Here is a 15,191-nt window from a genome sequence, read left to right on the forward strand (position 1 = left end):
AAAAAATGTCAACATTACGAAAGTAAAGTTGGAATATTGTCGTCATGTTACTTAATAAAATCATAATATTATGAGAATAAAATCGTAAATTTTGAGGGAGAAAAAACAGCTCTTTCCTCCACCACTAAAGAGGCACCCCATTTTTTCCCCTTCAATGTAGTCGTTAGAAAAAGAACACGCTGATCATAGAGAAAAGAATCAAAATGCACTGAGCTGAGAGAGGTTAACGGTCCAGTGTGTAAGATTTAGGTGAAAGGGATCTATTGGCAGAAATTTAATGTAGAATATCCTCATGATGTTTTCACTAGTTCGTTTCATCTAAATTGTATGAATTGTAGTTTTTTTTACCCCAGATAAGGCCCTTTATATTTAAATACTTTACATTTAAATACTTTATATTTACATTGAGGGGACCCTCTCTACAGAGGCCGCCATGTTTTTTACATTAGTCCAGACTGGACAAACTAAACACCTTTTGAGTTTTAAAGGCTGCCACACTTTCTTTTTCATGTTGGGTGACGTGAGGGATGTTCAGCTGCAACATGCAATTTCAACACTAGATATCACAAAATTCTACACACTGTACCTTTAAAAGAATATGAAATACATTTGACCATCTCTCACTGATCCAATGGTCCATTGCTCTGCTCTGGTGAACCCCAGGACAAGAGAACAGAGGTTGGGGTGTCAGAGTAAAGGTGACACACTGTACCTTTAAACTAATTCATTTACTTACGTAAACAGAGCCCACTGCTCTACATTTAAAGAAAAGGAGCTCCTCTATCCTCACTAAAGCAAAGACTTATGGTCACCCTCACACACAAACTCTCTCATGTCTTTGTCGGGCCGCATTAAAACCATAGAGCTGCTATTAAACTAACTTTGAAAAGAGGCCTGCATGATGTCCACAGAATGTTTTCAGGTGTCATTAGTGCAAACTGGGGACCTCTTATTGCTGACACGTAGTTTAAACATTTTTTCTCTGGTTTTATTCTGACTTTAACAAGCCTGTCCTGATGATCACTAATGCAGCACAGTTTAATAGCATGTTAAAGTTTTAGTGATGTGGGTTTTGTGTAAAATAATCCCAAGCACTGTAGGGGCAGTTATCATGGTGTAAAACTTAACCCTTTAAAAAGTAACGAGACAAATATCTTTAGCTGCTGTGATCTTACATTCCTTATAATGCTGGACAGTAAATGAGGTTGAGGACTCTGGTTTCATTATGTCTGTGTTTTGATGGTGATGATGTTTTCAATGTTCAACCTGTAAAATGTTCTGTTAATCTTTAATTTTGGGGTCTCTGCTCTCACATGTCTCTCAGAGCCAGAGGGGATGTCAGCTCCAGAGGTGGTTCCTGTGGACAGCACCACAGTGCGGGTGCTTTGGTCCCCTCCTCTGTGGCCAAATGGAGCAGTTACTGGTTACTACATCTATGTCAATGACCGTCTCCATGGCAGTGTAGACAACAGCTCAGGGTCCTACCTGCTGGGAGGCCTGCTGCCTTATACTGTCTACAATGTACAGGTACACACACAAACAACTGCTGACAAGAACGCACAGATGCAAACATGTGAGTCGTGTTTTGATCTGATGTGTCGTGTGGATTTCAGGTGGAGGTGTGCACTGTGTACGCATGTGTGAGAAGTAATGTCACTCAGACAACCACTGTGGAGGACCTGCCTGCTGACCTGGGCACGCCGCACACACAAGTGATCAGTCCCAGGTAACACACAGATGTGCTGCAGATATTTCCTCAGTTATTCTGTCACTTTCTTCAGGTACCTGCTTGTCTTTCTTCTCTGAATGATAATATTTCTTCCATTTTTTGAGTGTTGCTGTTGTTCCAGGTTCATTAAATCTTACAGCCTTTGGTTTGTGTGCAGTAATCGTTAATGTTTATCGGCAGCACACAGGTTGGTTTGCAGCTTTGACACAACAGAATCAATACAGCTCGCACCAATACAGGAAACTGCAGAACTATATTTGTCCCATGACAGGACAGTATAAAAATGTTTTATTTTACTCAGTCTCAGCGATATGTATATCCTCAAATTATTTTTTATTACATTGTCAGTTCTTTGAAACAGATTCTGTTGGGCAAAAAGAGAACTGCATTTATTCTAACTGCTGTAAAGACAATGATTGTTGCACATATTTCTCTTCAATAGTCTGTGAAGACTGAAGATGTACTTTCTCACAGTAAATGCTGGTGAACCATATAACATGTTTTGCATAAAGTAATCCATTAAAAGCACTGCATTTCATAATTGAGATTATCTGGTTCAATAAAGGTTATTTAAAGTCATCTGACCATAATTTAATCAGATTATCTCAAAGATGCTTTTTAACAGCTTCCCAAATGAATAAAGTATGATAGTAAACTGACATTTTGTTTGCAGTCAGTTAAATTTAACGACATTTAAATGCTCTGCTTCGCACATTTGACCTAAACCGTTATGTTGCAAATCTTACAGATGCAAAGGAAAGTGGTGATTTGTGGCTTATTTTCTCCTTCGGAGACTGGGGAAGTTGTAACTCTGAGTGTTACTACACAGGTCTCTCCCTGCCAAAGATGTCAGCGATAAAACAGAGGAAAATCAATAGTGTGAAGTGTATAAAGATACACACACCCTGACACTGTAACTCAACTTTGTCAGGCATTAACCATGCATGAAGTGTATATGTGTGTGTGAGCATGAATGTGTGTCACTCCCTCTCTGTCTCAGGGCGGTGAGGTTGAACTGGTCCCATCCAGGCAAACCCAGTGGCATCATGCTGGGTTACAAGGTTTTAAGACGGACCCTGAGGTCATGCACCAGCGGGTCAGCAGGGCTCGTGTCCGCTGTGGGGGGAGAGTCAGAAGGTGCAGGTGGTTTAAGGTTCAGATGTTCCTACCTGCAGTGTCCTGCGAGCCATGGTGTGTGTGGAGCATCCTGCTTCCATCCTGACGTGCAGGTAATTATGTGATTTTACAATAAGATGAATAGAGACTCTTTAGAGAAACACACACTGTCACACTTTCAAATGCACACTATTTATACAGGGCGCATTGGTCATCCTCTCAGTCATTAATTAACAGGATAACTTGTCATCTGCATTCACTTCCATCCTTGTGTCACAACTGAATACCGGCCAAGTTGGTACAGTGTCCCCACAGCACCCAGTTCCAAAAGATTTACTGTGAGCTCACACAGACACTCACATACACACTTATTTAGTATTATGAGTTGACCTAGAAACAAATCCACCTATTTACCAAGCATGAACTCATCCATTTCATTGTATGTTGTCAAACTGAGTCTTGCAAGATGTATCCTTATAACCTGTAATTTCTACATCCACGGCAGAAATCAATATTATTACAAAACGTTTATCAGAGGAAGCATACAACTGTAGCTTGTATCAATTTGGAAAGTCATGAAAATGTTTCATGATTAAGGGGCAAAAGTACCGAAAGATTTGGTGTTTTGGTTGTTGTATGTGTATTGGTAATAACTGAGTTTTGAGGCACTTGCACTTCACTCCACCTCATTTATTGTAAAGCTTTAGTTATTATGCAGGTTTATTTATTTATAAAAATAATCAATAGATACATTATGATGTTTAATAATGGATCAAATTACCTAGAAGTAAAAAAAGTTGTTTAAATCAGATACAACATTCAAATGATATGTAGATTACTGCCAGTAGAGCACATACCTCTGCCTTAAATTCAATGAAGCTGCACCAAGTTTCACACACTTGTACAGTAGATATCAGAGTCTCTTACATGGCAGATTTTTCCCATCAAGATCCGTGAAGTATTCCCTTGGAAAACACTTAACAAGTTGAGAAACATCTCTCACGGTGTTAAAGAAAGTGAAAACAACTGCCTTGTTTAATCTTACTGACAACAATTAATCAAACCAACCAACAAACAGACTAGAAACAATAACAATATATGAATGAATATTATTAGTACTTTTACTTCTGGTGAGTATAATTTTATACTGATAGTTGTGTATTTCCACCACTGGGTGAATGAAACCCTATCAATTAGTGTGGGCCTACATGTCTACTGACCTCCTGTTTGCTATGTGCATACTCTTATGTGTTCATCTGTGTATATGTATTTATATATTAGAAAAGTTATTATTCTCTGTGTTTGTCTCTCTGTGTTAACTAGGTGTGCTGCAGTGGGCGTTTGCACACCAAGAAGCCACATCATCACTGCTGTGAGGGCCGTTATCTGAATTCTAGTAATTCCTCCAACCCGGTCTGCTGCAGTGGCAAACTGCTCCCAGCTCTCCCTGACCACCAGTGCTGCGGAGGATACTACGTCCATGTGAAAACCAGTGGGTTTCAGATTGCTTCGTGTTTTTATGTTTCCATGGAAGTTGTTCTTTTCTACTTTATTTGAGTCTGTTCTTTTCCATGTTGTGTTCAAGTGTTTCCTTCATCTGTCCTTGTCTCTGTAGATGAATACTGCTGTCCTGACCACTCGCAGGGCCGGGTCTCAGTGGGGCTGGGTGACAGCTGCTGTGGGGGGGTTCCTTACTCCATGAAAGGCGGCCAGCTCTGCTGTAGCAGGAGCCTGCATGACGGCTATGGGGTCCAGTGCTGTGGAGGCCGGATTGTAGATGATGTACCGGTGTGCTGCGGTGATGCTGAGCGGGGGGAAGTGCATACATATGTCCCAGGTGAGTGAAGGAAACACAAACTTAACATCCATTGTTGTTAGAATAAGATTGAAGTCTTTGCTCAGCAATGAAAGCACACAGGATAAAGTTTGATGGCCTGCTGTGCCTTCTTAGTCCCAAACTGCTCTTAATCCTTTATTGTAAAGCCTGTTGTTCAAAAAACTATTTACTATGGCCCAAAAATGATCTTGTCAGGGTTTAGTCCCTGGTGATGTCTTAACGTTTATTGGCTCAAAATGAGAGAGTGACAGAAAAAAGATAGAAAACGACACGACAAGAGAGTAAATCAAGGAGGGCTGAGTTAAACACATGGTGCAGGAACGTGGGGTCGTTTCCCTTTCTTCCTCTCCTGCAGTGTCCCGGTGCACCCGGATACCATGGCACAGATGGGACTGTGTGTTTGTGTGTGTGTGTGTGTCTATGGGTGTATGTGTGTGTCATTAGACATCTTTGTCATGGCAGATGATGATGAAACACACTTGGGATGGCACCGTTAAGGGCACTGCCAAGCACACAGCAGGACAAATACACAGTCATTCTCTCTCCTTCACACACACACACACACACATACACAAACACAAACACACACTCTCACACTCACACATATAGACATATTAAATGCATGCACACAAACACACAAACAGAGTCAACAGGGTGCCCTCAGCAGGGTTCGCTTAGTGTTGAGTGCCAGAGAGGGACACGTGGACTCTATTCATCACACATAAACAATGGCCCCATATGGACAGGCCTATGGTACTCCATTAGCCTAACTGCAAAAACACAAACACACACAAGACCCTTGTATGCACAAAAGTACACACATGTACATCAACAAAAAGGTTCCTAGAAAGAAAATCTGCAGAAAAACTAAAGATTAATTTAAAATATGGTTTTGATTTCATGGCTGTTTTTTGTTATATATCTTATCACGAAATAAATATCTTGCATTGGTTTTTATTCTGCGTGTCTTTTTATTAATTCATAAAAAACAACCTTTCTTTAAAAAGTTTTTATTTTTTAATTTTTTCATATAGTTTTTTACTGGCTCACATAGTCCCTTGTTATGACTCGTCTCTTCCTTTTCTGCTTCTCCGCTGAATCCTCTCTTCTCTTCCAGCTGAGCAGGCTATATGGTCATCCTTCATTTGAGGGGGCCTCCCAAGGAGTGCATATGCTCCCCACCACCTCTTCCTCTCCATCTCCCTCTTTTATTAATATCCCCTCTCCTTCTCTCCTTTGTCATCTTCTTTGTTACTTTTACCTCAACTTGTTTTTCCCACCTTCTCTGCTTCTTGCTCCTCCTTTCTTTTCTTCCTCATCCCACTCCTCCTCTTCCTCCCTCCCTCCCTTTAAGCCCCCATCCCTTCCACTCATCAGTCATTAGCGTTAGCTTCCCCATTGAGAACATATGGTATGATGGATCGTAGGGCTAGCGGCACTAGCAAGGCTAAGGGCCATTTGCCGGGTGCACCGCGCTGTCGGGGAGCCCTGGGGCCGGCTCCGCAACCTCGACCCCACACGTCTGTTTCAAGACACTCACACAACATGCACACAGCAACACCTATTATAGGATAGGATACTTAACCTTGGCACCATTTGTTCTCATTGCTCCCTCTCACCATGTCCAGGGTTTTGTATTTTAATGATATAGTGAGGGACTTGAGATTAGTGAAAGAAAGAAGGAAATCAAAAAAGCGAGAAAGATTGAGAGAACTAAAATGTAATTAAAAGAGGAATATAGATTAAATAAAATTCTATTGAAAGTAAATAAAAGTGATGACTACAAAATAAATACATAAAAAGTAATACATAAGTGAAGGATAACAATAAAGCTCGATGTAATTACAAACTTCTAACAGTTTGACTGTGAGAGAGAATATAAGATGAAATAAAACTGATAAGGCAAAAAAGAAGGAATGAAAAATCAAATGTGAAGAAAATAATAAAAGAATAGTAAAACACTCTTTAGATAAAGGAAACTGAAAAAAAAACAGACAGAGGAAGAAAGAAAGTAAGAGGAACTAGGAGAAGAGACGAGTGGTGAAGAGCTAGATGGAGCAGATTAAAGGAGGAGTGAAGGGTATCCCATTGTGCCCAGCTGATAGACTAGGTTAGGCTGATGTGATTATGGGGTCCCTGAAGTGCGATCTATCACACATTACCGTCCACACTGTCAACAACCATACACACACACTGCAGGGGAACAGCAATGCCAGGAGACAGCCGTCTGGCAACAGATACACGTACTGGCTCGCATTCTCATATCATGCACACGTGGATATACACACAATCGTCCCCACACAAACACAACAACAACCATACACAACCGCACACACTCATAAGAAAACATGCACGTACATCCAAAAATATGCAGCACACAGTGGCAAGAGGACACACACACATCCTCACGTGTGTGTTCCAGACTATTTGATTTGAAACAGGAAAACATCCAGTGTAGATCAGGTGAAATAGAATCAGGGTCAGGAAAGTGATCTCACCCCACCTGGCCCAGAGAAACACAAGAAACAAAAAGAAACTGAGCCGGAGAACAAGGTTCCTCTCAAAGTTCTCCTTCTATATAGTGTACATAGTGTGATATGATTTCTTTACTGTCCACCTATCACTTTCCAGTCTGTGTTTATAGTCTGGCACATAAAGTTTATTACTTGACTTGACTTTTCTTTCACTCTGTAATAAGAGACTGCCCAGTTGTTCTTTATACTTTCAGAAGTCTACTGGTCAGCTCATGTCAAATATTGTTTTCTGTTTCAGTTGGTGTGACTTTGTATTAAAAGCTTCTATAAATAATAGATTTATGATTTCATTTCATATCAAACTAGAATGATACTGATTAGAGAGCCAAGGCCCATACAATTCAATCCAACTGCACAACATTCACATACTAATTGATATCAGTTCCCTGAATGTGCCAATTAAATCAAGATTCATGAATTCATCCCATAGAGAATATTGAAAAAGTAAAAAAATCTCACATTAAGATCTAAAAATCTAATGTTAAGATCTGAATCTGGATTCGCCCCTTGATCTGGATCCGCACCAAAACTGACTGAGTTGTTCCAGGACCTGTGTCACATCCTTCCTTCAAGTTTCATGGCAACCTGTTCAGTTGTTTTTGTATCATCTTGCTTACCAGCGAACAAACTAACTAACTGCTTACAAGCTTAAAAACATAACCTCCTTGGGGAAAGTAAAAAAATACCTCTGACAGATGAGAGCAGTCGGGCTGTTTGTGCCTCACTTTTGCTTGAGGCACATAACTGTGACACAAAGCCTCTTTTAAGGTCTCAAGTTATTTCAAACTGCAAACCTAACAACAAACCTAACCATGTCAATTGTGTATTAATAGTGAGACTTGTCACACAGCTTTAAAGTGCACTGTGTGACTGTGGCTGAACAAATTGGGTCACAGCTGCTGCTGACTGGCTGCTTATGTGATATGGCCGGTGTAGATTTGAAGCAAGTTGAAATAAGTTCCTGCGTAAATGTGACTTTACACAAACTTACCTGGTCCAGTGACACTTGTTGCCATCTGTACTGGCCGGCATTACTCTACCCAGTTTTAGTCTTAGGGGTATTATTGAGATGCTCTATAATCCTTTTCCTCATCCAGAGTTGTTATACAATAACACAAAGTCTCTGTGCTAAATCCCTCCCTTCCAAATCCACCAGTCTGTTTAAACAGCTTTCATTTCACTTTCAAGTAGATTAAATACTGTTTGTTTTTGGACAAAAGTGCCTCAGTTTTTTGCAGAATTTCCTCCTGTGTTGTAGGTTCAAAACCAACTTTTAAGCTCTTCAGTTGCTCCTCCTTTTTTCCCTCTCTCTGAGGTTGTATGTTCGATGTTTAGCTAAGATTTAGGTGAGATTAGTTGGTGTTTAAAGGAACGTGCACGGTGTCTTTGGCCTCCCGTTGCTCCCTGACTCTCCCCAAGTCCCCTGCCTCGCTGTGTGCACTCCACTAATCATTTCCCCTTCACACATTTTCTTTATGGTGTGCAGTTCTTTAACTCTTCCATCTGCCCTTCAACCCTGCCTATCCCATCACTCACTGTGGGTGCTACTATAAACACCCTCCCCACCTCACTTTTTCTTAAAGTGAGTGAATCTTAAAAAAATTGGTGCATTCCTTTAACTCCTTCCCGTACTCCCTCCCTCTGTCCCAGCCCAGCAGGCCCCATCCAAACGTTCAAGGACAAATCTGAATATCCCTTTTCACCGTTTAAGTGTTAAAAGCCTGGCGGTGCCGGGGTGTTATCTTAACGCGCCTTGCCGTGCCATCATCAGAGCGCGTGATGAAAATGGCTGTGATGATGCTAAAAGAAAAAAAGAGGAGGGGGAGGAAAAAGTAATAATCAAATATGTTTTTCAAGGGCACAGTGACCATTTGCTGGAGGGAAATTATCCCAGTAGTTAAGCTAGCTCACTCCGAGCCTGGCGGAGTTGTGAGAGTGGATGCGTTTGTGTGTGTAAGTGTGTGCAAGTGTGCATGGTTTATTACTTCAACTTGCATGCTTGACTCTCTGTCTCTGTCTTTATATGTATCTGAATGTTTCCTAATGCAGAGACACATTCTTTGCATGTCCTTCCATTGTTTCTGCCAAAAGACTCTCAATATTTTCTGACTGTGTATTTCTCTCTTATTTCTGTGTGTGTGTGTGTTTATCATTGCCAAAAGCCCCTCATCAGTGATGGGTAGCAAATGGCCAACAGTAGTGCATTCCAAACAGCAGCGTCTGGCTGCTTTAGAAGATTGAGTGCTCTCTGAACACAGGAAGACATTTCTCTCTCTGTTAATGTATTTATGATGATGGCTTTTCTATTAGGTTTACTTTAATGACTGGCATGAATAAAACGAGAGGCTGTCAGGAGCACAGAGCTGAGGACAGACTGCTGTGTGTGTGTGTGTGTGTGTGTGTGTGTGTGTGTGTGTGTGTGTGTGTGTGTGTGTGTGTGTGTGTGTGTGTGTGTGTGTGTGTGTGTGTGTGTGTGCCCATTTTATTTGCCTTTGTGTTATCCTGATGTTGTTACATTTTGTTAATTCAATACAAATTAACATTAAAAGACTTAACTTCCAGATAAGAGCCGGGAGCAAATTAAACTCACACGCACAAGAACACAAGCACCCAGGTCTCTGTCTTACACCTAATGCAAAGCAGCACAAAGCACATCACAGATGTCATAGGTAGTTTCAGACTGACGCTGTCATTTGCTCATCCAACACCCTCATGCACAACTTACACCACTGATACCACTGACATCAACATCCCATCATTCAGGATATTTATGTTTGGTAAATAAATATTGTTTTGAGTGTTTAAACTGGTGCGTCTCCCACTTTCTCATGGCTCTGACTGCCAGGTTGTGACAGTTCAAATAGGAAAAACCATTTGTGCCCATTTGAGTGCCTGTGGACGCTTTGGTCTTAAAATGATGAGTGGTTAGATGCTTTGATATCTTGATCTAGTGGAAAGTTATGACACTGTTGACCAACATAAACCTGGTCTGAAGTCAGGGGCGCAGTATTTCACTGTGATTCTTAAGGGCATATTAAGATGATTTGATTTGCATTCACAAGGAAGAGTTAACAACATAAAATATAAATTATTTTAATTGAGCCTCTGTCATGAGCCTCTGTCATGTGTAAAGATTTTCCTTATTTTTGTGATGGAATCTGATTTTAAAATCAGTAAGGATTGTAAAACCCCTGTGATCTGGGCCCAGCTTAACCCACTAACTCTCAGGATCACAGTTACGTTAGTGATCATAGTGATGATAACCTGACAAAGTCAGTCTGCTTTAAAACATGTGGTGCTTATTTCCCCATACATTTTTTATCCATAATCGACAGAGTTATCTCTCTATCATCTGTTACATCCATCCTGAACTAATGACACAGATCTCTGTGGCTCAGGACTTGTGAGGGATATGTGATTGTATTTATTTTTTACTTTATATCTTCATCCCAGTCTCCCTCTCTCTCTCGCTCTGTTGTACTATGTGAGACACTTTAAACACACATGAACAGCTGCTTGCTGTGTCTCACTCTCTAGTGAATCCCTGTAGAGTGGTGAAAGTATAAGTGCCACCAAAGCATTTACCTAAGCTCAGCACACACACTTAAACAAACCCTCGAGACACATACAAGATGGACGTACACACAAATGTACACAATATCATATACACCCAGCTGGTCATTTTGTTGAGATTAAAAAAACCCCAGAAAGACGAGAGGACAACCAGTCAGCTGGGAAAAGAGTGCGTGTGTGTGTGAGTGTGTGTTTGATTATGATTGTGCTTGCTGCCCCAACATCCTCATGTGTGTCCACAGGGGGACACCACAATGTGTGAAAAAGTCAATCCACTGTGATTTCATTTCTCAACATGGCATATAGTCTGGCCCCTCCAGAGCACAAAGTACACACACACACATTCACACAGGAAGAAGGGAAGTAAGTTCCTGTGTGTGTGTGTGCGTGCGTGTGCGTGTGCAGACAAGACCTATAGACAAGAAAAAATGCAACACATAATTGTTACTAATAATCACATCTTACTGTAGCAGAAAATTTTACTTAAACTTTCATTATTCACTGCTAAAATTGTTGAAATCCCAAAAAAGCAAGATTGTTCCTTTCTGCGTCTAAGCATGCAGATATATTCCACCAGTCTGTGTCTTCAATGTGTGTGTGTGTGTGTGCGTGGAGGTATGCATGCATTCAAACATTGCATGTGCACACTTGCTGTGCACTTTGTGCCAAACCCCTTGTAATATATTCAGGTATTTAAAAGTGTTTGGTTTGTTTAAAGTTGTGGAGGGGTTTTGGTCTCCTAGAGAGCTCGGATAACCCTAATCCACAACACACATTTTTATCAGTAGTTCATTGGCAGGGCTAAATATTGACTTATCATTAAGTGGAATGACTGAAACCCTAATAATAATTCACATTGTCTAAGCACCTTGTGTTGACGCGCTGCTCCCGATGCTATTAACGAATGTATGCAAATCCAACATAAATCTGAAGATTAGGGCTGAAGCATTCTGCGATGCAAGAGAGAAAACAAGAGGTGTGCGATAAAATGTTGTCAACACATTCACGCACATTACACAAACACGCGCAGCAGGAAGAGGAAACAGGAGATATGTGCTGCGAAACGTTAACAAAACGTGAAACCATGCTGCGCACACTCATACACATGCACAAAGATAGGGATTGGCTTTCTGCTGAATGTGTGATAATACAATAGTGAAGTTCAGTTGCAGAACAGTAAACAAGCGATGGAGTGAGTGGAGAGAGATGGAGGTATAGTGACGGGAAAAGATGATAAGAGGGAGGAGGAAACAAGACATAAAGATGATGAGGACCAAGCAGTTACATGGTCAAAAGAAAAATGTGAGAAATTAAATGGAGGAAGTATGAAAAGGTTGAAGACCAGAAAAAGAAAGACTGATAAAAAGATGTAGATGAGGAGACATTTGATATAGATAAGGTACACAGGAAAAAAATCAGGAGACATGATCCAGTACTATTTGTCCTTCCCAATACTGATTCTGAAACCTGGACTTGCCAATACTCAGTCCTGATCCGATACGAGTGCATTTAAAGAAATACTTATACAACATTTAACAGCTGCATGTTACTAACCCTCTATGGAAGTGATGGTTGCTATCATTGTTGCATTGTTCTAATGCTGTAACTGGCCACACTGGTGCCAGCTCTTGAAACCGAAGTCTCGCATTTCGTATACTTCACCTTTTTACTTGTGGGACTTTCCAGATGGAATATTGCTGACATTTTGTCTAGGTCTGGTTAACACTACACTACTAAATATCACTTCTTCTTCAGTGATTTAAATTGTATTATCCGGTTGAAACTAATGTACTTTAAAAATTTGGTATTTGATCGGTCCATAGATTTGCGTACTTGCTGATGCCTGAGCCAATTTTTTTAGCAGTATCAGAGGAATTTCCAATGTTGGTATTGGAGCATCTCCTGTAATGATGAGGGGGCGGGTCATAACTCCTGAACTACAGGTTACAAGTAGAAAACTGCAGAAATAATATCAGAGAATCACACTGTGCTGTGTTTGAACACTGCCATGATATATGGAACAGAAGAAGACAGTTTGGGTGCTGGAGATGAGACGCAGGGGAGACAAATGAGTGGAAACTGTGAGTTGTGGACGGCCTGGTGTCTGGATGGAAGGGAGGAGTGTAGAGGTGAAGATGCCGAGAGGACGAGGATAAGTGGAAAGAAGCTATTTTGAAAAAGTGTTGAGCTGTTTATTTGCGCGTCATTGAAGCTGAAGTAAGGCGCTGGGGGAATTGGCCACCAAGCCCCCGCTCTGCAACAGCTGCCGCTGCTAAGTGAGTTACTAGCCGTCAGACTGCCTTTATGTCACACAATCACACACACATACACATGCATTTCCCTGTCACATTGTGCCTGTGATGGATGCGGTGAGGATATAATGCACTGCCGCAGCATACTGGGAAATATGTGCCGTTCTCCACTTTTGGCCTTTAAGTGAAATGATTGCTTAAATTAACAGCGTTTGTGGTGCTCAGAGAGTGAATGCTGATTAGGGCGTTAAACAATAAGTTATTTATCACTCCACAACTAGCTGCTGCCCCATTAAAGGCCGGAGCCATGATACAAAGCAATGACTTAGTGTAATGTCTGCTGTCAAATAAAATGGGCACCACAGCTGGGGGTAGATAGTGCCACAGATCAGCATGTCATCAACCGTTAGGATACATTTTCGAAACACCTCGTGAAAGTAAGATCATTTTAACTGCAAACTTAATAACGCCAAGACGTTTTTTTTGTTTTGTTGTTTTTTATTCAAAGAGAGAATCTTGTACAGTTCCTCTCTCTCTGTAAACTGATTTGTTCATCTTTCATCGTTACAGTTGTGATTTTAAGTGTGCTATGCTGAGCTCATTTGTATTTCCCATGCATCCTCACAGCAGGTGGTTGCTGACTCAGTATCACAGTGTTATAGGCAGGACGGTGTTATAGCCCTTATCTATTGCAAGCACAAAGCATGACAGTCCTCTCCCTCAACTGAACTGTGCTGACGTCATACCAATCAGATTGGTTCAACTTGTGTTTATTTTTAGGACCGCCGGAAACAACCTATCATGTTCACTCATGTCTCCAGCATTTGTTTGTTGATCAGTGTTTCCTGAACCTGTTTGTGGTCTAACATTTGTACCATCAACCAACAGGAAGACTATGAAGTCCTGCGGGAAGTGCTGACTTCCATCTCTTTATTTCAGCTTGATAGAAAATAGGTTTACACTCGGATGTGGACATTCTTTGTGTCACTTTTGTTTTTGATACATATGATATATAACTTTGATGCAGCTGAGAATAAACTGGGCACATCCCAGCTGTGAAACATTGCTTCTCTGTTTTAGGCATAGCTTGTAAATGCTTAAACACTGCCTATCACTATGCCATCCTGGTATTATTATGCCAGTGACAACAAGGGACAGGAGGCATTATGTTTTCAGGTTGTCCGTCCTTATGTCCCATTCTTGTGAACATGATGTTTCAAGAACACTGTGAGAGAATTTCTTCAAATTTGGTACAAAAGTACTCAAGGATGAACTGATTAGAGTTTTGTTGGGCAAAGGTCAAAGTCGCCTTGGAAAGCACATTTTTTGCCTTGAGAAAGCAATATTTTAAACATTCATTTGGACTCAAGGATGAATTGATGAGATTGAGGGTCAAGGTCACAATGACCTCATCGTCTTGTGAATGTGATTTATCAAGAATAACATGTCAATTATATTGATACTCCACATTTCACCCAAAATACACTGAGCAGCTTTTATTACATTCCTTCTATATCAACAATGTCATGTTATACGAGTCTGGAACAAATGTTTTCAATATAAAAGTATTAAAGGATGAACATGATTTAAGTAAAGCAAGTAAAACAAGTTAATGTAGTTACTAGTGCAAAAGTATGTAGGTGGGGAGCACTGCAGTGTAGGGCAACAATGAACAAAAAGCGCATTAAGCGCAGATGAACAAATTGAAAACTTTATTTTTATTTAATCAATTCATTTGAAGCACTGGAAGTTGAAAATGGAGCATGATATTTTTATATTTAAACATCTAATATTTGCATTCTACATTTAAAAGTAGCTTTGTAGTTGACTGACTTATAGTTTCATTTGTAGAAATATAATCTTAGTCGTCCAGCTCTTGTCTACCAGAGTAAGTTTGTCATTTCTGAGCAGATTAAAGAAGAGCCTTTGACATGTTCCCTAAACCAGAAAGTTATTTACTCCACCAAGGATGAGTCCTTCTACCTAAGAGCCATAGGCAACAACACCATTTTAATTCGTCACTTTTATTCAAAGAGACACAAGTTGTGTGAATCTGCAGTGTGAAGTGATGGAAAATGTAAAGAAACATGCTTGAAATTTGATATTCACCTGCAGAACATTTACAGGGAAATGGAGTAGATAGCATGTAT

General features: G+C 40.5%; 1 protein-coding gene across 2 annotated transcripts in view; it reads left to right on the forward strand.

The window, feature by feature from the left end:
- The window catches only part of ush2a (Usher syndrome 2A (autosomal recessive, mild)), a 191,314-nt gene that overhangs the window by 119,482 nt on the left and 56,641 nt on the right, over positions 1 to 15,191 (forward strand). For both annotated transcript variants that reach the window (XM_069522155.1, XM_020080329.2), the window contains exons 58-62: positions 1,325 to 1,527; positions 1,614 to 1,726; positions 2,730 to 2,958; positions 4,169 to 4,337; positions 4,461 to 4,682. In XM_069522155.1, the coding sequence (XP_069378256.1) occupies positions 1,325 to 1,527; positions 1,614 to 1,726; positions 2,730 to 2,958; positions 4,169 to 4,337; positions 4,461 to 4,682 (936 nt within the window). The remainder of the gene's footprint in view (positions 1 to 1,324; positions 1,528 to 1,613; positions 1,727 to 2,729; positions 2,959 to 4,168; positions 4,338 to 4,460; positions 4,683 to 15,191) is intronic.

The sequence above is a fragment of the Paralichthys olivaceus genome, chromosome 1 (genome assembly GCF_024713975.1).
Source record: "Paralichthys olivaceus isolate ysfri-2021 chromosome 1, ASM2471397v2, whole genome shotgun sequence".
Lineage (NCBI taxonomy): Eukaryota > Metazoa > Chordata > Actinopteri > Pleuronectiformes > Paralichthyidae > Paralichthys > Paralichthys olivaceus.